This window comes from Pongo abelii, chromosome 3 (assembly GCF_028885655.2).
Source record: "Pongo abelii isolate AG06213 chromosome 3, NHGRI_mPonAbe1-v2.0_pri, whole genome shotgun sequence".
Lineage (NCBI taxonomy): Eukaryota > Metazoa > Chordata > Mammalia > Primates > Hominidae > Pongo > Pongo abelii.
Genome location: NC_071988.2, coordinates 118913426 through 118939499, shown reverse-complemented (window position 1 = coordinate 118939499; position 26074 = coordinate 118913426). Strand labels below are relative to the sequence as shown.

The 26074-nt window shown below is 35.9% G+C and overlaps 1 protein-coding gene across 8 annotated transcripts in view; it reads left to right on the top strand.

The window, feature by feature from the left end:
- STPG2 (sperm tail PG-rich repeat containing 2) overlaps positions 1–22558 on the top strand; it is a 706287-nt gene extending 683729 nt beyond the window's left edge. For 4 of the 8 annotated variants that reach the window (XM_063723540.1, XM_054554207.2, XM_054554205.1 and 1 more), the window contains 2 exons: positions 4109–4257; positions 11447–22557. In XM_063723540.1, coding sequence (XP_063579610.1) covers positions 4109–4246 — 138 coding nt within the window. In that variant the 3' untranslated portion in view covers positions 4247–4257; positions 11447–22557. Of the gene's footprint in view, positions 1–4108; positions 4258–11446 lie in introns of all 8 variants that reach the window. The other 4 variants (XM_054554204.2, XM_054554203.2, XM_054554201.2 and 1 more) reach the window with 2 other exon arrangements.
- Positions 22559–26074: the final 3516 nt, after the last annotated feature.

The window sequence follows — 26074 nt, the reverse complement described above, 5'->3', positions numbered from 1 at the left end:
TCTGCAGCTGCGGTTTGGGTAGCTGCAGTGGCACCCAGGGAGCTCCTGCCTCAACTTAGCAGGGGTAGAGCTCCCGCTTGTCCCCAGCTCCTGCAGGCTCCATGGAGTGTGCAGTCCTGGCTGCACCTCCCTGGTGCAGCATACCTGATGGCAGCCACAGGCTGTCTGGAGCAGATGCTGCCATCACTATCTCTGTTCTTCAACATTAACACATGATTTTCTCTAATTGCATATTTTATTAGTAATTTCTATGGGAATTTGAGTAGGAAGAATTATTGATGGCAGTAATAGAGAAAAACAATAAGATATCAGATGGAGAGTTTCTCAATTCCATTGCATTTTATTCATAATTTATATACATCTGGATTCGTCTTATAATCCTTTGCAACTCTTGGAATAGACCACTCCTTTTCACTAATTACTGATACCTCCAAATATACTTTAGATCTTATTTCCTTCTGTATTTTCTGGCACATTTCACTATAAGTTATTTATCTCTCTTTCTCAAGTACAAGGTGATCCCTGTTGTCTTTAAATAGTTTTGAATCTTTTCTGTTAACAAAAGAAAAATAAAATTATAAAAAAGATCTCTATTTCCTATTTTTGAAACTAAACTTCTTAAAAAGAAGTTCATTGCTGTTCTACCTCCTCTCCTCTCCTCTCCTCTCCTCTCCTCTCCTCTCCTCTCCTCTCCTCTCCTCTCCTCTCCTCTCCTCTCCTCTCCCCTCCTCTCTTCTCCCCTCCTTTTCCCTTCCTTTCTCAATATTCTGCAGTCTGGATTATATGCACTTTAATTTACCTCAACTAAATTAATTAATATCCATTTCTCTTAATATAATGGGCATATTTCTGTCCACTTCGCCACTTTTCAGTAGTACTGAAATCTTGAAACCAGACAGATACATTCACTTCTCTTGGCTTTCCTAACATACCACTCTCTGACATTCTAATCTGTTTTATAGGCTCCTACCCCATATCTGGCTATGAATTTGAGAGTTCATAAAGTCTTGACCCTGGGTCTTTCTCTCATTCTATAATCTCTCAGTAGTCTATTTGTAGATAACCTGCACATTTTCATTTTTAACCCATACTTCCCCCTCTGAACATTGGTCTATAGTGTCTTCCCTGCCTCCAAAAGGTAATTCTAACCTGAAAAACATCTTGATGAGTAATTCTTGTTTAAAAATATATGTAAATAAATATTAATAATTCCCTTTGAAATTAGTAGTACACAATTATTTTAGTAGTTAAATAAGTGCATGTAGGATATTTAATATTTATACAAGAAAAACATTAATGTAAAATATAATAATGTGATTTTCCAAAAAGCAATAATATCTTACCAACTTTGTAATAAACTTTGATGGCCTCTCATTACTTTTGTCATCACCAAAATCCTTAACATGGCCTACTTAGGTCTATGGCACCATCTCTCATGAGGCCTACCTTGCTCCCTGCCATTCCAGGCTTATTAGCCTACTTTCAGTTACTAAAACATGATACAGGATCTTTGCCTGTGTTGATCTCTGAGTCTGGAGTGCCTCCCTTGACCCTATTCCCCACCATTGCCTGATTACATCCTATCTGTACTTCAGATTTCATTTCAATTGTCACATCCTTAATGAACCCTCTGATCTCCTTTACTTGGTCCATTCTTCTTATTTTGTCTCCATGTACCTCTTCTTGGGAGTTCTTATCAATGTTTGATTTTATATGTATTTTATGATTATCTCATTATTGGTAATAGATTTTGTGAGACCTGGGATTATGTATTTTCGGCTGACAATTTTATTATTAGATCTTTGTAGAGCGCCTGATATATAGTAGGCACCTGATGTTCACTCACTGAATAAATAAAATAAGGAGGGAATAAGTGGAAGTTTCCCAGTTTTTCTTCTATAAATCATGAAATATTTTGGATTATGACTAAAGCTTGGGGGTAATTCTATGAATGTTGATTTTTTATTTTTTATTATTTTTCTAAGCGATTGGACTTATATGTATAATTCTCTTTAGTTCAATAGTTATTCAAAAGGCTCTCTTTAGACTTTTTAATGATTGAAGGATTACCCCACAAACTTTATTCAGTTCCAATTTTATATTTTTTCTGAAACTTATTTTTGTTCATATTATAAGTGAGTATTGGTGACTTTTTACAATATATCTTCAAATTAATGTTACTTTCCTTTAGGCTACATTGTTTGCATTGGAATTGTGTTTCTGTTTGTTTATGCTGTTAAAAGAAGACATCTATGCAAAATCAAAACTTCCCAACAATAGGATACGTGGATTGCCCTGGCTGTGTGCTCTCACCGTGATCATGGAAATACTGTTCCTTTTAATTTTATTCTAATGATATGCTAAGATATTCTACCTCAATGAACTTTTACTGTCTTAACAGACTGCTGGACTGAGGGCGAATTCTAACTGCCCTGTTTACCACTTCCCTAATTATAATAATGAAAGTTTATTTTTAACTAATTTGATGCAAATATTTACTCATTGGGAGACATTACACAAGACGATGATGATGAGGAGGATGATAATAGTAATAGACACATATGGTTTTTATAGGACATGCTTGATACACTTTATACATTATTAACAAATTTAATCCTTATAAAAATATCATTATTTTAGCATCTTCACTTTCTAAGTGTAAAGACCAAAGCACCTAGCAGGGTATGGTGGTGCATACCTGTAGTCCCAGCTACTTGGGTGGCAGAGGTGGGAGGATCCCGGGCTCAAGCCTGGGAGGCTGAGGCTGCAGTGAGCTGAGATTGAGCCCCTGCACTCCAGCCTGGGCAACAGAGTGAGACCCTGTCTCAAGAAAAACAACAACACTACAAAACCAAAGCACAGAGATATTAAGTGAGTTGCTTAAGAACACACAGAAAGCAGATGGCAGGAGCGGGGTTTCAACCAATGAAAGGTCCGTGCTTTTAACCACCAAGCTATATTGCCTTCCAAGATAAAGGACTGCTTTCCATACTTTAACTCAATTATTATAACCCCTAAACCTATATAAAGTAGATTACTTTGACTCCATTTGAAAAGTGAGGAAAGTTCAGAAAGGGGAGGTAACATTTCAAAGTCCACAGACATTGAAAATGTCTGAGTCCAAATTTCTACTGAGATATATGAATTATCTTTCTACATGAAGCTGACTTTAAACCTATAACTCTCATTCTATTACATGAAGACAGTCAACGACAAAATATAAATCTACTAAGAATGCAGTATTCTCAACTTGTACTTACTAACTATGCATCTCAATTTCTAACTTTTTAATCTATCCTATTATATGACATTCTTGTGGAGGGGAAGATAAAAAAAGAGGGTCATTGATATAGCTATGTTAGGACTAATACATATCACATAGGAGGCACTCAAATGAATATTGATTGAGTGACTATTCCATTAATTTCGTTCTTCAATCAGCTCCTTTTTGCAAGAAATTTGTTGGACATTCCTCACAGCAATGGAAATCAGAGTTTGTTTTACTTTTAAAAGTTCCTTTGAATTTTTGTCTTTCTTGATGTTTTCATTGGTATGTTGAATGGTGAGTGTAAATTGACTTTATCTTGTTACTGCCTGTTAATAGTAGGAAAATAGGCAGATAATATGCATTTAACAAACATTTGTTGAAAGGATAAATGCTGAGAGAAGGCACATCTGGAAAGTCAATATCTGCTTTCATTGGAAGCAAAATTTATTTTGGGAATAAAAATTATTTGATATTAATACATGCAAAAATGTACATATTGCTTTTTTTAAAAGAAATTTTAGATTTCATCAAAGATTTTTGCTTCTACCAAATATATATGACTTTTAGAAGAATATTTAATATGCATTAAGTTCATGACTTGTAACTTTTATATATTTTATTTTTTGCTTTTGTATAGTTTAAATTACATTTATATATGTAATTTATATTACATAGGAATCCAAACATGTAAGATATCAATAAATGGTGTTGGTAAGTTAGTTTATGTTAATGAGTTCATTATTAATTGAAATAAATTGAAATAAATTGAAATAAAATAATATTTCAAAGTTTATAAATGATACAATTAAAATATGCTATTCTTTTTTTTAATATCCACAGCTCAGTCCATTTTTAAGGCATACTGTTCTGAAGAGAACATTTAATGTAACTCTGCCAAATTCTTTCTTGATTGATAGAGAAATCACTCCTACTCTAGAACAAAAAGCCAAACAAAAACACCAAGGAGGCAAAATATAATCTACTAAATGGTGAGTGTATCAGTTCATTCTCACACTGATATAAAGAAATACACAAGACTGGGTAATTTATAAAGGAAAGAGGTTTAATTGACTCAGTTTCACATGACTGGGGAGGTCTCAGGAAACTTACAATCATGGTGGAAGGCATATGAGAAGCAAGTACCTTCTTCACAAGGTGGGAGAAAAGAGAGAGGGAAGAGGAACTGCCAAACACTTATAAAATCAACAGAAGTCATGAGAACTCAGTCACTATCATAAGAACAGCATGGAGGAAACCACCCCCATGATCCAATTACCTCCCATCAGGTCCCTCCTTTGACATGTGGGGATTACCATTTGAGATGAGATTTGGGTGGGGACACAGAGCCAAACCATATCATTCTGTCCCTGGACCCTCCCAAATCTTATGTCCTTTTTACATTTCAAAACAAATCTTGCCTTCCCAACAGTCACCCAAACACTTACTTCAACATTAGCTCAAAAGCCCATAGTCCAAAGGCTCATTTGAGACAAGGCAAGTCCCTTCCACCTATGAGCTTGTAAAATCAAAAGCAAGTTAGTTACTTCCAAGATACAATATGGGGACAGGTACTGGATAAATGCTCCCATTTCAAATGGGAGAAATTGGCCAAAACCAAGGGGCTATAAGCCCCATGCAAGTCTGAAAGCCAACAGGACAGAGATTAAATCCTAAAGTTCCAAAATAATCTCCTTTGACTCCATGTCTCAAATCCAGAGCATGCTGATGAAATGGGGAGGGGGTTCCCACAGCCTTGGGCAGTTCTTTCACTGGCTGGTGTTGAGTGCCTGCAGCTTTCCCAGCTGCAGAGTGCAAGCTGTCAGTAGACCTACTATTCTTGGGTCTGGAGAAGGGTGGCCTTCTTCTCACAGCTCCACTAGTAGATGCACCAGTGGGGACTCTGTGAGAGGGCTCCAACCCCACATTTCCCTTCCACACTGCTCTAGCAGAGATTCTCTAAAAGGGCTCTGACCCTGCAAAAGACTTCTGCCTGGACATCCAGGCATTTCCATACATCCTCTGAAATCTAGGCAGAGGTTCCCAAACTGCAATTCCTGACTTGTGTGCACCCTCACGCCCAACACTACATGTAAACCACCAAACCTTGGAGCTTGCACCCACTGAAGCAACAGTTTGAACCATACCTTGCCCCTTTTAGCCAAGGCTGGAGCTGAAGCACCTGGGTCACAGGACACCATAAACTGAGGCTTCAGAGAGCAGTGGAAGACCTGGTCCCAGCCCACAGAACCATTTTTCCCTCCTAGGCCTCTAGGCCTGTGATGGGAGGGGCTGCCACTAAGGTCTCTGACATGCCCTGGAGACATTTTGCCAATTTTCTTGGCAATTAACCTTTGGCTCCTTATTACGTATGCAAATTTCTGCAGATGGCTTGAATTTCTCCCCAGAAAATAGATTTTTCTTTTCTACTACATGATAAGGCTGCAAATTTTTCAAACTTTTATGCTCCACGTCCCTTTTAAATGTAAGTTCCAATTTCAGATCATCTCTCTCATGTTCAATGTTCTACAGATTTCCGGGGCACGAGCAAAATTCTGCCAGTCACTTTGCTAAAGCATAGCAAGAGTAATCTTTACTCCAGTTCCCAATAAGTTCCTCATCTCCATCTGAGACCACTTCAGCCTAAACTTCATTATCCACATCACTATCAGCATTTTGGTCAAAACCATTTAACAAGTCTCTAGGAAGTTCCAAACTTTTCTTCATCTTCCTGTCTTCTTCTGAGCCCTCCAAACTGCTCCAACCTCTGCCTGTTACCCAGTTCCAAAGTTGCTTCCACATTTTCATGTTATCTTTATAGCAGTACCCCACTTCTTGTACCAATTTCCTGCCCAGTCTCATGCTGCTATAAAGAAATACCCGAGACTGGGTAGTTTATAAAGGAAAGAGGTTTAACTGATTCACAGTTCAGCATGGCTGGGGAGGCCTTGGGAAACTTACAATCATGGTGGAAGGCGAAGGAGAAGCCAGTACCTTCTTCACAATGTGGCAGAAAAGAGAGAGGGAAGAGGTACTGCCAACACTTATAAAACCATCAGATCTCATGAGAACTTAGTCACTGTCATGAGAACAGCACAGGGGAAACTGTACCCATCATCCAGTCACCTCCCACCAGGTCCCTCCCTTGATACATGGGAATTGCAATTTGAGATGAGATTTGGGTGAGAACACAGAGTCAAACCATATCAGTGAGTATACCTGTCCTCCCTGAGTTATAGGGTTACTACATTTTTATAATCCATAAATTAACTGCCATACACAATCCCTTAGTCAGAATATATTTTTCTGTCCTCAAAGCAATATATTTGTATCGCTCTTCTAGAAACTGGTTGTGTTTATGGCTGCAAGGTGTAATTAACAGATCATAATAGAAGACAATCTGTGTTCCTCTAGAGATAAGTTCTAATCTGGTCAAGAATGGCCAGTACATGATCCTTACATTTTTATAAAGTCTGTTTTTCATTTGCCTTTAATAACAAGATAAAATAGTTACCTTAATCAGGTGAGTTGCTTTTTAATTAAGATATCTTTTTAATACAAATACATTTTTATAATGTTATGCTTTAGTTAGTTGTTGTAGGATTATATCTTATTTTAGCATGTAGACTTTTTTAGTTAAATTGCATTATCAAGCAGTTTTGAATTAAAAGTTGGCATGCTTATATGAAGAGTTAATATATATTGAACTATGGGTTATACACTGAATATATAATAAGGACTGTAACAGTGGCTTAGACTTTGAGGTTTTTGTAAGATAAGACTGGATTTGAAAAATTGGATGTTATTATTTCCCAGAAAAAGATTCCTTTTCTTTTCAGTATCCACACCATTAAATGGCTTTGTATTTCAGGAGGAAACTACTGAGATTATATTAATTCCTAGGGAACTAGATTCTAAACAGAAAATTATTTGCTAAAGTAATAAAATATAAAATTTAATATCTGATATATCATTAACCTGCTTATTAGAGTAGCAGATCAAATTCATATAGATGCCATCAGTTTATTCATGCCATAGACTATTGCTGTCCATGATGGTAGCCACTAGCCACATGTGACTTTTTGGCACTTGGAATATGGCTATTACAAACTGCAATGTGCTGTAAGTCTAAAAAAATACCAGATTTTGAAGACAGTTTTACAAAAAAGTGTAAAATATCTCATTAATAATATTGTGTATTTATTACATGCCAAAATGATAATATTTAAGGTTTACTGGATAAAATAAAATATACTATTAATATTAGTTTTGTCTGTTTATTTTTACTTCTTATGTGGTCATTAGAAAAATAAAATTACTTTTGTGGCTCAAATTATAGTTCTATTAGGCAGTGCTGGTCTAGAACATTCATAATTTAGAATAGTTAATTCATCAGTAGATTGTATAGAAAAACAATGTGTACAATAATGTCAATTTTAATTTCATCTCACAAATTATACTTTTGCTTCTATTATATATCTTGTTATGGCAAAGAGAAATAGTCCATTGACTTTACTTATAATCTTTATTAGTTATCAATATGTAGTACATTCTTTACAAGGCAAAGATTTTTAAATTATTTTATTTAATTTAAAACCACAGCCTCACCTTATTATTTTTATCATTTTCAATTTTGTATCTATTGACTCCAAAATAGATTATTATCATCATTACTTAAGTTATTATTATTATTTGAGACGGAGTCTTGCTCTGTCACCCAGGCTGGAGTGCAGTGGCGCGATCTCCACTCACTGCAAGCTCTGCCTCCTGGGTTCATGCCATTCTCTCGCCTCAGCCTCCCGAGTAGCTGGGGCTACAGGCGCCCACTACCATCCCTGGCTAATTTTGCTAATTTTTGTATTTTTAGTAGAGACGTGGTTTCACCATGTTAGCCAGGATTGTCTCGATCTCTTGACTTCGTGATCCACCCGCCTCCACCTCCCAGAGTGCTGGGATTACAGGTGTGAGCCACTGCACCCAGCCTACTTAAGTTATTTTTATTTTGATTTACCCACATATTTAACTTTTTCATTGTTCTTCTTTCCTGCTTTCATTTCTGTGCTTCTCCTTAGATTATTATTCTGATGTCTAATGAACTCCTTTGAATATGTATGTTTGCCCAGGTTTGCTGTTGATGAGTTTTCTCAGTTGTTTGTCTGAAAACATCTTTATTTCATTTCCCTTTTTGAAGGATATTTTTGCTGAATAAAGAAGTTCAGGTTGGCATATTTTCTTTGAGCATTTACAAAATGTCATTCTATTGTTTCCTGCCCTCCATAGTTTCTAATGAAGTGTCTTTCCTTTGAAGATAATGTCTTTTATTTATCTGACTGCTTTTACAACTTTTTTATGTGTTTAAAAAAGGTCAGTTTTACTCTAATGCTCTTAGATTTTCCTACCTTCTGCCCCAATTCTCCTTGGTGTTTGTTAATACTCTGGATTGTGTGGGTTGATGTCTTTCTATTGGCTCTGAAAGTTTCTCACCTATTATCTTTTCAAATATTGCTTCTTTAACATTTCTCTCTTCTCTTATACAAATGCAATTACAGATATTAAATTGTGTCTCATGTGTCTTGTATGCTCTTTTGTATATTATAGATTCTCTTTTCTTTTTGAACTTCAGTCTGTATATTTTATAATAATCTCTCCTTATTTCAAAAATCCTCTTGAGCTGTTTAAACACATCTATTGCATTCTTAATTTAAATGTTAGCATTTTCAGTTCTGTAATTTCCATTGGGTTATTATTTGTAAATTCCAGTTACATAGTGAGATTCTTGATCTTGCCAATAATTTTGTTAAGCATTTTATTCTTTATTATTTTAAAATCTATGATAGATATCTACAACTCTAATTCACCTTTGGTTCTGCTTATGTTTTAGTTTTCTGTTTTTTGATTATATCTCCTGACATACCTAGAAAATTTGATCAAATGTAGAATATTGCTTATGAAAAATTATAGATATAATTTGATGTTTTGTCTCATATTTTCTTCCTTCAGGGAGGATTTCCTTTAGATTTTTCTCAGGTACCTTAAATATGGGGCAGACCTACTTTTCTAGTGTGGGATTGTGCCTGTCCAGAACTGAGTTTCACATTTTTGTTAAGAGTTGATGTAATTCTTATTATCCACATTTTTAGAGTATAACCTTCTCTTATTCTAATAATAGGAAGTCAGGGATATTAACTAGAGTCCCTTCTCCAATTTTTTCTTCTTCCATCCTGGGAAACTGCCAAATACCCCGTTTTGCTGCCTATACCTTTAGCTGCTACTCTTGATTCCATTTGATATCCTGTTAACCCTATACCAGATAAAATTTAGCAAATGTCTTAAGGAGGAACATGACACGATGCCAGAATTCCCTTATTCTTCTTCCTTTTTCTTTGTAATTTAGTTTCTTGACATCCTGCTTTATTAAACTACAAGTTTTATCTTTAAAGATCCTGATAAGGCCAAAGTCTCAGCTTAGGTTTTTATCCACCTTGTGGCTGTCTTCTTGGTCTTTTGGCCTTGTGCTATTTAGAAACTAAAAGATTCCTCAAGGGAAATGTAAGGCTCACTTCAGTATTACACCTGCCTCACTATTGTCACCAAATTTCTGGCCCTTCAAAACCTGGTTGTCTGTATAGTTTTCCATTCGGTTAAATAGGTTTAAGCCAAAATAAATACTATAGATTTTATTTGTTGCATGGCCTGCAACAAGTTATTCTTTGCCATGTCTGAATTTCTTTACCAGTTTGTCAAGCTCTTTTCCTTTCATCTCTCAATTTATGAAATCCTATATCTTCAATGAATAGTTACAATTAAAAAATAATATCTCCTAGACGTGAGGTATCCTGCCATGTAACTATTTACTCATAATTCTATAAAAAGCACACACCCTTTTTAAGGAAATATATTTATTAAACTTACTTGCAGATTTATTTTTTGAGAATTACCATTGTCACATTAGAAACTAAGAATATGTTATGGTTGTATGTTTCATTATTTAACTATTTTTACATGGTGTCACACAAAAATAAGCCCTTAGAAATGCTTTAATATTCCAGGCATGCTCACTTACATTTGAAGCCCTCTGTTAAATAAGCCTTCAGCAGGCAAAGCCAGACTAGCCCCTGTCTAACTTTGTCATTACAGATGGACACAAAGACCCAATTCTATCTTTTCTGTTTCTACACTCTCATATTATTACCACTGAAGACCCTCAAAAAGCTACCAGAGTTGCATTCAGAATTATTCTGCATTTCAGTAAATATAATGTCATTTGGAGTCTCCCTACTTTAATTAAAAACAATTTTATTCTACAATTAGAGATAAGTTTAATGCTTGGCTGAGCTACTACACCAACTCTAAAGAAAATGAGTGAGTTAACATGTTCAAATAGCTGTTATCAGCTCTAATTATGTTTGCATGAAGAAAGAACAAGCTAGATAATAGAAGAGTATTGGATGATTGAAAATGGGGAAAGAGTAACTATCTGAATTAAAAAAAAAACAAAACATGTCATATAGTAAAAGTGATATAGCCAGAAAAAATTCTGTGCAATTAACAGGTTTGCCCTTGGGTCAAGCCACATTTTCTTCAACTTTTCCTAGTCATAATGGACATCAACATAAAATTTTTTCATATAGGTAGTCTCATGTACCTGAAGCTTAGTAAAAAAAGGCATTTCTGCTAAGATAATATCTAGTAGAGCCTCTAATGTGTTACAAGTTTATTTTATAACTAAATTTGTTATAAAAGATTTTTATTCTCAAAATACTTGTCAGTGGAGAAAATAGTGTATTAAATAATATTGTGAAAGTTTTAACAGCTTATTTGATTTCTATTTCTTTTTTGCTCTGTCAGTAACATTTTATCTTATTAGACTCACTATTATCATGATATAATGTCTAAACAATTGCAGAATATATACTTCTATATATGCCTTTAACTACTCAAATCTTCAGCAGAGTCAAAAGGACAATAAATACAGAAGCCAGAATTATGACATAATATGAACTACTTGATATCAATGAGATTTAGTTAATTTGGTTAGAAAAAAAGAGTATTTTGTGAATTTTTATATCTTTTTTATTAGAAGTAATTTAACTAGAGAAGCCATCTGAAAGAATATTTTGACTTAGGTGGAGAAGTACAATAGAGATACCACTTACTGAAATAGCTTTTCTTTTCCCACAGATACAGTCCAAAGGTAATATCTATTAATATAAAGGTAAGCTGACAGTTCTCTCACAAAGAAGTACTTCCATGTTGATGATATCCTCCATCAGCTGCTCACAGGAGCATAATTTCTCTTCTAACATCTAGAGATAGAAAAATACATTCTTATATGATATTTGTTTTTTTCAGAAAATTTTTCCAATTACAAAAGCAGTATGTATATATATTCATTGCATTCTTTCTAAGTGTATACTACTGATGCATCCATATAAAATATAATGCTGAATAAAGACATCTGATGAAAAGCCTTTCTTTTTTACTTTAGAGTCTCATTCTCTAACCAGAGAATGAAATTACTTTCCAAATACTAGGCATGCTGAAACAAAGTGAATGATGTTATTATGCATATGTGTTATTCCCTTGACTTTTTTCTTACTCTTCATTTCTCTGAAATGCTAAAAGTAGAAAATAAAAATCATAAAAGGAATATTCAATATGTTTTACTTTGTATAACTTTTATGTGCAAATAGGAAAGAAAAGAAAAAATGATTAAATTGTGGCAATATACTGAATTATCTTCAATATCCTACATATTTGAGGAAGATGGGTAAATTTAAATATCATGTCCCAAAACTTTTGGCATTAATGCTCTACTTCTAACATGGTCTTGTAAAACAAATTAGTTGGAGATAAGGATTTATCAATAGTATTTAATGTTTCTAGAGGAGCATATCCTCTTTGAAATTTTAACAAAAGCTATGGAAACTTCAATGATGAAAGTGGATTTATGCAAGCAATCTAAAATTAACATAATTCTAAAAGATTCAAGTACTCCTGAAATTTTCAATGTATTCTGATTTAAGAAAACTGTATCTAAAATATCTCCATTAATGTGCCTAAAATTAATCATTCAAGATTGGAGCAATAAAAGCCCCCAAAATGGCCAATAAATGCTTGCTCTTCCATTGAATTGGATGATTTGAATTGAATTGAATTGAATTGAATTGAATTGAATTGAATTGGGAAAACAGCACAGAACTGGTGGTTGATGGAGAGGAGACTTTGAGCTCATCTCCTAGTTACATAACCCTAAACTAACTAGTTAATCACCTAGTTCTTTGTTCTATGGCTCCAAAATGAAGCAGTTGATGTACTAGATCAGTAGATGTCAAACATAGAGGATGCTTCACAATCACCAAGTGAGGTGGTAGAATAACACAATTTTCCAACATCTAACAACTCTCCACCTAGTACTGCCTGTATTCTGAAATAGGTCCTGAAGCCTGTATTTTTCTATAGGTATTTATGTGATGTAGTTAAGCTCTAGCCACATGATCCCGAAGGTTTCTATCATCCCTATAATATTTCTTTTGGAAATTACCTTTTTATATTCATATAAACCATGCAAAATATAGTTCTGGTTGCAGAAAACTCAGACAACCAGGAGTGTTTGAAGTACATTACATATGTTACAACACCCTTGCATGTATTCTTTTTTTAAAAAAAGAAAAAAAATAAAACCGTATGGGATGATTTTTACTTTCGTATTTTTAATTCTTTTCCTCTATAATATATTACATAATATGCAAAACTTGTTCATGAATAAAGAATAGAAAAATGAAAATTCAGAATGTGGGAGAGAATTGCCAGTCAACTTTTAAGACAATGTTTTAATTATTCAGTAGAATAATTCTTCTGTCTATAATCTTCTTATGTATTAACATATTCTAAACCAGAACTAGTAAAAACGCATAAATTTTCATTCTACTATTATAAAAAAATAATATAAACTTCTTGTCACCTAAAAACAAAGTTTAGAATTCAATATGTGAACACTGCATGGGAAGCATAATTATTTTGATATTTTTGGGAGAGTAAATGATCTTGTTTTTAAAATGATAGCCTTTCTGTAATATTAAATTAATAATTTTAAGAGAACTACAGAAGAGATAAGCAGAAAAAATAAAATAGTAAAATAGAAAAGGCATTATATATATGTATATATACACACACATATATATCTCTTTGGAAAGATGAGTAAAAATATAAATAGAATCAAACAATATGAAAGACTATGAAAAAATTATACATTGTTAAAAATATGAATAAGATAGAGGGTCTTAGAATATTCATTTTTCTCTGAAACAAACTTACCACAAGAAGCAAGAAACTGTTGGAAGAAATCTGCTTGGAGTCAGTGAAGCTTTCAAAAGACATTTCCTCTGTGAAAAAAGAGCAAATAATTCTGAAGTTGGAACATGCTGAGACAAAGAAAACTCAGCTAATCCAACTAAAAATGACATTATTGATAATAGGGAAATTTAACAATTTATAAAATAAAATCGATGATATAGCAGTTCAGCTTTAGTAACAGAATTCACAGGGAAACAAGTAATAAAAATAATGATTAAGTTGGGATGGTTAGGAGATCCCAGGTATGCCCCATTTTGCATTCCTAACTATGTCAGTGTAGACCAGTCACTGGCAATTAACTTTTGTAAAACTGGAAGATTTCCCCTTTTTCAAAGGCTTGGAACCAGAGATCCCAAGGGAGATAATGATTTAACCATTCTCTGAGAATGTATTCTGCAGAACACAGTGATTGCTTCAAATTAGAAAGGTTGAAAGGGATGGCTAATTTCCATAACTTTGACAAAAATGTTAGTAAAAATACTGAACAGCTGCCTTCTTCAGCTCAAAATTCAACACAACTAAAATAGTATTATACTGATCCATTAATATTTTTTATGCCCAGTATGTTAGTCTGTTTTGCATCATTATAAAGGACTATCTGGACTGGATAATTTATAAAGAAAAGGAGGTTTATTTGGCTCATGGTTCTGCAGGCTGTTTAAGAAGTGTTGTGCTAGCATCACCTTCTCGTGAGTCCTCAGGAAGCTTACAATCATGGCAGAAGGCAAACGGGTGAGAGGTGACAGCGTGCTGGCAGCCCTTGCAGCCCTTGCTCACTCTCAGCACCTCCTCAGCCTTGGCGCCCACTCTGGCCACGCTTGAGGAGCCCTTCAGACTACCGCTGCACTTTGGGAGCCCCTTTCTGGGCTGGCCAAGTCTGGAGCTGGCTCTCTCAGCTTGCCGGGAGGTGTGGAGGGAGAGGCACAGACGGGAACTGGGGCTGCGCATGGTGCTTGCGGGCCAGCGCAAGTTCCAGGTGGGTGTGGGCTCAGCTGGCCCTGCACTCGGAGCAGCTGGCAGGCCCCACTGGCCCTGGGCAGTGAGGGGCTTAGCACCAGGACCAGCAGCTGCAGAGGGTGTGCTGGGTCCCCCAGCAGTGCTGGCCCACCGGCACCACGCTTGATTTCTTGCCAGGCCTTAGCTGCCTCCCCATGGGGCAGGGCTCAGGACCTGCAGCCCACCATGCCTGAGCCTCCCCAATCTCCTGCCATGGGCTCCTGCATGGCCCGAGCCTCCCCAGTGAGCGCTGCCCCCTGCTCCACAGTGCCTGGTCCCATCGACTGCCCAAGGGCTGAGGAGTGTGGGTGCATGGCACAGGACTGGCAGGCAGCTCCACCTGTGGCCCCCATGCGGGATCCACTGGGTGAACCCAGCTGGGCTCCTGAGTCTGGTGGGGACATGGAAAATCCTTATGTCTAGCTAAGGGATTGTAAATGCACCAATCAGCACTCTGTCTAGCTCAGGGTTTGTGAATACACCAATCAGCACTCTGTATCTAGCTTATCTGGTGGGGACTTGGAGAACCTTTATGTCTAGCTAAGGGATAGTGAATGCACCAATCAGAACCCTGTGTCTAGCTCAGGGTTTGTGAATGCACCAGTTGGCACTCTGTATCTAGCTCGAGGTTTGTAAATGCACCAATCAGCACTCTGTGTCTAGCTCAGAGTTTGTAAATACACCAATTGACACTCTGTAGCTAGCTAATCTAGTGGGGACATGGAGAACTTTTGTGTCTAGCTCAGGGATTGTAAATGCACCAATCAGCTCCCTGTCAAAACGGACCAATCAGCTCTCTGTAAAACAGACCAATTGGCTCTCTGTAAAATGGACCAATCAGCAGGATGTGGGTGGGGCCAGATAAGAGAATAAAAGCAGGCTGCCCCAGCCAGCAGTGGCAGCCCACTCAGGTTCCCTTCCACCCTGTGGAAGCTTTGTTCTTTTGCTCTTTGCACTAAATCTTGCTGCTGCTCAGTCTTTGGAGCCACACTGCCTTTATGAGCTGTAACACTCACCATGAAGGTCTGCAGCTTCACTCCTGAAACCAGCAAGACCACGAACCCACCGGGAAGAACGAACAACTGCAGACGCGCTGCCTTAAGAGCTATAACACTCACCGCGAAGGTCTGTAACTTCACTCCTGAGCCAGCGAGACCACAAACCCACCAGAAGGAAGAAACTCCGAACACATCCGAACATCAGAAGAAACAAACTCCAGACACGCCACCTTTAAGAACTGTGACACTCACCGCAAGTGTCCGCGGCTTCATTCTTGAAGGCAGTGAGACCAAGAACCCACCAATTCCGGACACACGGGGAGCCAAAAATAACCAGGTCTCCTGTGAACTCTTTACTGAGGAGAAAGCATTAAACTATCCATGAGGCATCCACCCTCATAACCCAACACCTCTCTCTTAGCCCCATCTCCAACACTGGGGGTCACATTTTATCATGAGATTTGGAGGGAACAAATATCCAAATGGTATCACCCAGTTTTCTCAATTATGTCCGGGTACTCACTTTCTCTTTTATACCTATCATAAAGTGACCTGTTGGGTTACTTAACTTGCAAGTAGTTACACGAATGAAGTTTGTGTGTTCTTTGTTTTCAAAGGGAAGGTTATAGCAGTTTGATTATATAGTAAAGTTGTATGACTATGGAAAGTTTTGGTGTCTCCTCATTGAGCAGACTTGCTTTTGTTAACCAAACCAGTTTGCCTTTTCACCTAACAGTTATTTGCAAAATATGATTGAGTTATGGCCAATAAAATATGAGCAGAAATGGCGTATGCCACTTCCAACTTTAGCCTGTAAGCAGCTTCCAATAGTCCATTCTCTTTTTATTCTGTCTTCCAACTTAATGCAAAGGAATTCAGAGGAGTGCACTAATGAAGCACCCAGAAGCCTAAAAATGGAAGGAGGCTGTGTCATGAATGTCCATTTGGATAACATCCTGGACTTTACAAGAATAAGAAATAAACTTAAGCCACTAAGATTTGAGAGATTTATGTGTTGTAGCATGACCTTAACTAATGTGCTCTAGACACTCCCATACATGCATAACAAAATGGGTCTTTACACAGGTAGGACATAAAAGCTCAGATGGTGCCTGTACCTTAAGGAATCAGACATGATAAACCAAGGGACTATATTCAGGGAGAACAGAAACAAGTTAGTCCTCCCTTAGAGCCCTCTTCCTCAGAGCCAGGTGTTGGATTGGAAAATATCTGTTTCAAAGTGCATTATGTATGTTGCAATGCCCTTGCATCTATTCCTTAGAAAAATGATTTACTATTCAAAGTGTACAGGCCATACATCTTCTGTCATTTTCATGATTGAAATTAGCTGTCTGAATATGTCTCCTCTCAGCTTCAAGAGGCAGTTAACTAAAAACAAGCTAGCAACATAATTGTAAAGTAAAATATTCAGAAAATGAAATTTAATTTGTTGACCAAACTGATCATTTTGTGGAATTTTGCTAGTTTCCAATTATACCAACTGCCCTTCATTTTGAACAGCTGAGTAGGTTGGTTACTCTCACATATGTGAATGCTGTCAGCCCTCCCAAAATGAAGCCATTGATTAGAAAATTTCATGGGTGTAGGCCTTTGTATTAGTCCATTTTCATGCTGCTGATAAACATATACCCAAGACTGGATAATTTACAAAAGAAAGAGATTTAATTGGACTGACAGTTCCACGTGGCTGGGGAGGCCTCACAGTCATGGCTGAGGGCAAGGAGGAGCAAGTCACATCTTACATGGATAGCAGCAGGCCAAAAGAGAGCCTGTGCAGGGAAAATCCCGTTTTTAAAACCATCAGATCTCATGAAACTCATTCACTGTCACAAGAACAGCACAGGAAAGACCTGCCCCCATAATTCAATCACCTCCCACTGGGTCCCTCCCACTACATGTAGGAATTGTGGGAGTTACAATTCAAGAAGAGATATGGGTGGGGACACAGCCAAACTGTATCAGCCTTTAAATTATGTTCCAACATTTATTTGTTGTTTGGAGTGGACCTTTATTTTTTTACTGTATTTTAAAATACATTTATATTGGCCAGATGGGGTGGCTCACACCTGTAATCCCAGCACTTAGGGAGGCTGAGATGGGCATATCACCTGAGGTCAGAAGTTCCAGACCAGCCTGGCCAACATGGTAAAACCCTGTATCTACTAAAAATACAAAAATTAGCCAGGCGTGGTGGTGTGTGCCTGTATTCCCAGCTACTCGGGAGGCTGAGGTGGGAAAATCACTTGAACCTGGGAGGTGGAGGTTGCAGTGAGCCAAGATCATGCCATTGCACTCCAGCCTGGGTGACAGAGTGAGACTCCATCTCAAAAAACAAAACAAACAAAAAAAACCCATATTTATATTAATTTTGTTATTTATATACATTTAGATATTTCAAATATATTTACAGTTTATATTTGATTTCTATTATATTTTCCATTATATTTTTGCTCCATAAGTAAAAGTTTGTTATAGCTTGCTTTGGCTATTCAACACATCCTTTCTCTCTCTCTGCCTCCCTCCCTTCTCCCTTCCTTCCTTCCTGCTTGCCTGCCTGGCCCTCTCTCCTTCTCCCTTTCTCTCTCTCAAATAAACACACACACACACAGACAAATATCTGACAGGAGGCTGCCTCTACCACCAATTGATCTTTTCCAGTAATGTCCTCCAGTAAGTCTCCTATTTGCTGCAGCTAGTTTGTTTTCATCTTTTTCAATTGAATTATCACTATCACTTGACATTCAATTTTTTTGAGAAAACGCATCTCTTATTTGATAATTACACAACTCATTTTGATGAAGCAGTTTTATTCCCTAGGAATATTATATATGTTTATTTTTTTCTCTTCTATATTTCCAGCTTTATGGAGGAATAATTGACAAATAAAATTGTGTATATTTTTGGAGTACAATGTGATGTTTTGATGTATGTATACATTATGAAAAGATTACTACAATTAAGCCAGTTAATATATCCATCACTGGCCGGGTGCAGTGGCTCATGCCTGTAATCCCAGCACTTTGGGAGGCTGAGGCAGGTGGATCACGAGGTCAGGAGATCAAGACTATCCTGGCTAACATGGTGAAACCCAGTCTTTACTAAAAATACAAAAAAATTAGCCAGGTGTGGTGGCAGGTGCATGTAGTCCCAGCTACTCAGGAGGCTGAGGCAGGAGATGGCATGAACCTGGGAGGCAGAGGTTGCAGTGAGCTGAGATCATGCCATTGCACTCCAGCCTGGGTGACAAAGCAAGACTCTGTCTCAAAAAAAAAAAAATTATACATATATATCTCCATCACCTCACATAGTTAATGTGTGTATGTGTGTGATGAGAACATTTCAGATCTACTTTCTTAGAAATTGTCAAATATACATTATCATTAACTATAGTCATGATGCTGTGCAGTAGATCTCCAGAACTTATTCATCCTTTCTAACCAAAACTTTAACCAACATCTTCCCCTTCTCCATATCTTCATGATCCACTGAATACCACCTTCTTTTTAAATTAAATTCGTTCATGTTTTTAACTGACAAATAAAATTGTACATATGCATTACCTTACGTATTTATATTTTTGTGGTGAAAACACTTGAGTGTACTCACCTTTGATTTTTAAGAATATAATAAACTGTTATTAACTATAGTTATCATGTACAAATTGATCTCTTGAACTTATCCCTTCTACCTATATGAAATTTTAGATCCTTTGACCATATCTCCAACCTCTCTCTTGCAGCCCATGGTAACCACCATTCTACTTTATTTCTATGAGTATGACTTTTTAATATTCTACATAAAGTGAGATCATGTGATATTTGTCTTTCTGTGCCTGGTTTATTTCACTTAATGTAATATCTTTCAGGTTCATCCATGTTGTTGCAAATGATAGGATTTCCTTGTTTTTTAAGGCTGAGTAGTATTCCATTGTGTATACATAACCCATTTCCTTTATCCATTCATCTGTTAATGCATACTTAGGCTAATTCCATTATCTTGGCTATTGTGAATAATGCTGGAATAAACATGGGGGTGCAGATATCTCTTCCACGTACTGATTTCATTTTCTGTGGATATATACCCACTAGTGTGATTGCTGGGTCATATGGTAGTTCTATTTTTAATTTTTTGAGTAATCTCCATACTGTTTTCCGTAATAATTGTCCTTATTAACACTCCCACTAACAGTGTGCAAGGGTCCCCTTTTTTCTATCCTCACCAACACTTGTTGTCTTTCATCTTTTTAATAATAGCCATTCTAACAGGTATGAGATGATATCTCATTATGGTTTAAAATTGAATTTCCCTAATGATTAATGATAGTGAGCATTTTTTTCATATGCTTGTTGGCCATTTGTATGCTTTATTTTGAGAAATATCTATGCAGGTCCTTTGCCTGTTTTTTTAATTGGATTTGTTTTCTTGCTACTGAATTGAATAGGAATATTTTAAGTCATCTGTGGTCTGTTAGTGTTACTGACCAATTTAGCCTTTGCTTAATCTGTTAATGTTAAGAATACTAAATGTTATTACAAAAGCGATTTCATGAGCAAGATGACTCATTATGTGGGCACTATCAAGATTTATGTCATTACTGTTACAGTGTTAGACTTTTCCTATATTTTCCTGGTTTATAATTAACTTCAGTGATATAAATAAATCCCTTCTCTTACTCACACTAGGGCATGTTATCTAGAGTTCCCCAAGTGAGAAGCAGCTAAATTGCAAACAGGAACTAAAATTTGAATGGTCTTCCCTTGTGACTTCTAACTCTATGTCTGATTTTAAAGATACTTTTTGTTTTGTTTTGTTTTGCTTTAATGGCATATTGCTATAGTATATTTCTCCCAATCAACAGCTATTAACAGTTCTGAAAAATGATTACTTACCTTTTTGAGATGTCTCCAAGATTGCTGAAAGTGTATTTTTATGTGTAAAATTTTCCACTATTTAAAATCAGACCTTCCCAATGAGTATCCCTAAATTTGGCATGGGATTTACTAATAAACCTCCAGAAATGGAAAATGTAACTATGCTAAGAAATTGTAATGGCATTTAATATAGACCATTTATATAAAAATTATATATAGAGATTGACCATATTTATTTATGTGGGTCAAGTATAATCCCTAAAGTTAGTTATACCTAGAATCTCATAAATGTCACACATTAAGAAAATTTTTGAGTCATTTTTTACTCACAATTTTAATATAAGCTACATATAACATAAAATTTGCCATCTTAACCATTTTAAGTGTACACTTCAGTGGGATTAAAGACATTTATAATGCTGTACAACCATAACCACTGTCCATCTTTATAACTTATTTTGTAACCCTGAAAATCTATATCCAGCCTTTAACCGCTGGCAACCAGCATTCTACTTTCTGTCTGTATGAATCTGACTACTTTAGGTACTTCATATAAGTGGAATCATACATTTATTTGTCCTTTTGTGACTGGCTTATATCAAACACAATAACGTCCTCAAAGTTCACCAGTTCTGACATGAAATATGTCAGAATTTCCTTCTCTTATAAGGTGGAATAATTATCCATTGCATGTATATATCATATTTTGCTTATCCATAAATTCATAATGGACATTTGGGCTGCTTCCCCATTTTAGCTATTGTGAATAATGCAGCTATGTATGTGGTTGTACAAATATCTCTTTGAGACCATATTTTCTTTGGAATATATACCCAGAGGTGGATTTGCTGGATCACATAGTAATTTTATTTTTAATTATTTGAGTAACTGCCATACTGTTATCCACAGTGGCTAGACTATTATGCATTTCCATCAGCAGTGCACAAGGCTTGCAATTTCTCCACATCCTTGCCAACACTTGTTATTTTCTGGTTATTTTGATAGTAGCCATACTATTGGGTGTGAGCTGCTATTTCACTGTAGTCTTAATTTGCATTTTCTAATTATTAGTGATGTTAATTATCTTTTCATGTGCTTATTGGTCATTCATATATCTTCTTTGGAGAAATGTATTTAAGTCCTCTGTCCATTTTTGAGTTCGATTGTTTTTTGTTGTTGAATTTTTTTACTTCTCTATATATTCTAGCTATTAATTCCTTATTGGATATATGAATTAGGTTGCTTTTAGTTGTTGTTGAGTTTTAGGAGTTATTTGTATATTCTGGATATTAATTCCTTATCAGATATATGATTTGCAAATATTTTCTCCCATCTTGTGAGTTGCCTTTTTACTCTGATACAGTCTTTAGATGCATACATTTAAAATTTTTATGAAATCGAATTTGTCTGTTTTTTTCTTTTGTTGTCTATGCTTTTGGTTTCATATCCAATAAATCATTGCCCAGTCCAATGTCATGAAGCTTTTGCCCTATGAAAAATCTTGTAGTCTTGTCTACAGAATTACTCATATATATACACACACACCCACACATGCACACACATATGTATATGTGTATATATGTAGAATTTATAGTAGGCTGTCTCCAATTTTTTTTTTTACCTAATTATTGAGAAGATAGGGAGTATGTTTTCTTCATGCTCTGTTGAAAGCAAGGTAATTAATAGAGAACAAAGGATGCAAGTTCGGGGAAATAGCTTTGAGCCAATGATGTTCAGTTGTAGGGGTTCGAAATTTTAAATGATTATGTTGAACACAGTGAATAATAAGTTATTCTGGACAGTATTAAAAGAAAAGCCACATAGAAAATAACATCCATGAACTCATGTTATATCAATTACAACCCATGCTTTTTCACACGGCAGCTTCTGTAATGAGGCAACAGATTAAAATCAAACTGACATCAAGGAAACAAAACTCAGAATGCATATCTTGGTCAGGGCTCCCCTTAAAATGAAATCTCTGTATTATCCACCTGTGTCTAAAAACATATTTTTCTATTTAAAAACAACTGTTATATACCAATGACTATTGAGTTAGGTAAATTTTATTAAACATCTTCTATTAACAGTAAGATGCATAAAAGAGTTAAGAAATGTATTCATTGAAAACAATTAAATATTTTAGTTAATAATATTTACAGCTCAGCTATCTAGATAATTTAGATATCCAGAATGATATATACTCTGAAGATTATAAGGTTATCATCATGTGAGGTAGATCTAAATGATCAACTATATCCACTTTACCTTGGTACTTAAATATATAATTTTCTCTAGAGTCAAATAATAAAATATCTGAAGTTGTATTTAACATCATTCTTAGTGGATGATATCATAGAGGAGATAAGAGTTCAATGCTGAAAATCAATAAATGTAATCCATTATATAAACAGAACCAAAGACAGAAACCACATGATTATCTCAATAGATCCACAAAAGGCCTTCAACAAAATTCAACAGCCCTTAATGCTAAAAACTCAATAAACTAGGTATTGATGGGACATATTTCAAAAGAATAAGAGCTATTTATGACAAAACCACAACCAATATAATACTGAATGGGCAAAAACTGGAAGCATTCCCTTTGAAAACTGGCACAAGACAGGGATGCCCTCTCTCACCACTCCTATTCAACATAGTTTTGGAAGTTCTGGCCAGGGCAATCAGGCAGGAAAAAGAAATAAAGGGTATTCAATTAGGGAAAAAAGGTAGTCAAATTGTCCCTGTTTGCAGATGACATGATTGTGTATTTAGAAAACCCCATCGTCTCAGCCCCAAATCTCTTTAAGCTAATAAGCAACTTCAGCAAAGTCTCAGAATACAAAATCAACATGCAAAAATCACAAGCATTCCTATACACCAATAATAGACAAACAGAGAGCCAAATCATGAGTGAACTCCCATTCACAATTGCTTCAAAGAGAATAAAATACCTAGGAATCCAACTTACAAGGGATGTGTAGGACCTCTTCAAGAAGAACTACAAACCACTGTTCAACGAAATAAAAGAGGACACAAACAAATGGAAGAACATTCCATGCTCATGGATAGGAAGAATCAATATCATGAAAATGGCCATGCTGCCCAAGGTAATGTATAGATTCAATGCCATCCCCATCAAGCTACCAATGACTTTCTTCAAGAATTGGAAAAAACTACCTTTCAAGTTCATATGGAACCAAAAAAGAGCCCACATTGCCAAGACAGTCCTAACCCAAAAGAACAAAGCTGAAGGCATCACACTACCTGACTTCAAACTATACTACAAGGCTACAGTAACCAAAATGGCATGGTACTGGTACCAAAACAGAAATATAGACCAATGGAACAGAACAGATTCCTCAGAAATAATACCACACATCTACAACCATCTGATCTTTGACAAACCTGACAAAAATAAGAAATGGGGAAAGAATTCCCTATTTAATAAATGGTGCTGGGAAACTGGCTAGCCATATGTAGAAATCTGAAACTGGATCCCTTCCTTACACCTTATACAAAAATTAATTCAAGGTGGATTAAAGACTTAAGTGTTAGACCTAAAACCATAAAAACCCTACAAGAAAACCTAGGCAATACCATTCAGGACATAGGCAAGGGCAAAGACTTCATGACTAAAACACCAAAAGCAATGGCAACAAAAGCCAAAATTGACAAATGGGATCTAATTAAACTAAAGAGCTTCTGCACAGCAAAAGAAACTACCATCAGAGTGAACAGGCAACCTACAGAATGGGAGAAAATTTTCGCAACCTACTCATCTGACAAAGGGCTAATATCCAGAATCTACAAAGAACTTAAACAAATTTACAAGAAAAAATCAAACAACCCCACCAAAAAGTGGGCAAAGGATATGAACAGACACTTCTCAAAGAAGACATTTATGCAGCTAACAGACACATGAAAAAATGCTCATCATCACTGGCCATCAGAGAATTGCAAATCAAAACCACAATGAGATAGCATCTCACACAAGTTAGAATGGCGATTATTAAAAAGTCAGGAAACAACAGGTGCTGGAGAGGACGTGGAGAAATAGGAACACTTTTACACTGTTGGTGGGACTGTGAAGTAGTTCAACCATTGTGGAAGTCAGTGTGGTGATTCCTCAAGGATCTAGAACTAGAAATACCATTTGACCCAGCCATCCCATTACTGGGTATATACCCAAAGGACTATAAATCATGCTGCTATAAAGACACATGCACACGTATGTTTATTGTGGCACTATTCACAATAGCAAAGACTTGGAACCAACCCAAATGTCCATCAGTGATAGACTGGATTAAGAAAATGTGGCACATATACACCATGGAATACTGTGCAGCCATAAAAAAGGATGAGTTCATGTCCTTTGTTGGGACATGGATGAAGCTGGAAACCATAATTCTGAGCAAACTATTGCAAGGACAGAAAACCAAACACCGCATGTTCTCACTCATAGGTGGGAATTGAACAATGAGAACACTTGGACACAGAGTGGGGAACATCACACACTGGGGCCTGTTGTGGGGTGGGAGGAGTGGGGAGGGGTAGCTTTAGGAGATATACCTAATGTAAATGATGAGTTAATGGGTGCAGCACACCAACATGGCACATGTATACATATGTAACAAACCTGCACATTGTGCATATGTACTCTAGAACTAAAAGTATAATAAATAAATTAAAGAAATACAAGCAGAGACACTTAGTAAACCTTAAAAAAAGTTCAATGCTGAAATTTATCTTCTTAGGGTTTAAATATGTCTTAAATCTGATAGCAAAATGATTTATAAAAAATACACTATTCCGAAAATAAAAATTATCTTATTTTAAAATTAATCTTGTAGATTGCTTTAGAAGTCAATAGGATCTGTGTAATCTATAGGATTACGCAGAACATGACACAAGCCCGTCTTCTTAGAGAGTGGTTCTTACTTGCCTAAATTATTATTCTTTTTTAAGCAATCGTGAGACAACAAATTGAGCATAGCATTAATCATGCTGTGTTTTATGTAAGAATAATAATGTATTGCATGTTTTTTGGTAAGGGGTCACAGAGCAAATTTTTAGCAGAAAATTACTTATCCAGATTCTATGCCTAAAACTTCACTCTCAACTAAAGCCATGACGTTGATACCTTGGAATAATTTTTCTTGAGTGCCAAATAAATGTAACTGCTGATCTTAGAGCAACAAAGAAGTTTAACAATTTAAAACTTTGTGCACATAGATCATTATTTTATTGTATTTAAACCACAATAAAAAAGTTTTTATTTAGCAGAAAGTTACTTACCCAGATTCTATGGCTAAAACTTCACTCTCTGCTAAAGCCATGAAGTTGATACCTTGGGATAATTTTTCCTGAGTGTCAAATAAATGTAACCGTTGATCTTAGAACAACACAGTAGTTTACCAATTTAAAACTTTGTACAAATAGATTATTATTTTATTTTATTTAAACCACAATAAAGTTTTTAAATTTAATGGTTGATAAGTGCTTTTTCTATTACAGTCCTTCTCAATGTAATTAATGGTATAAATTCGTAGAATTTCAAGATTCAA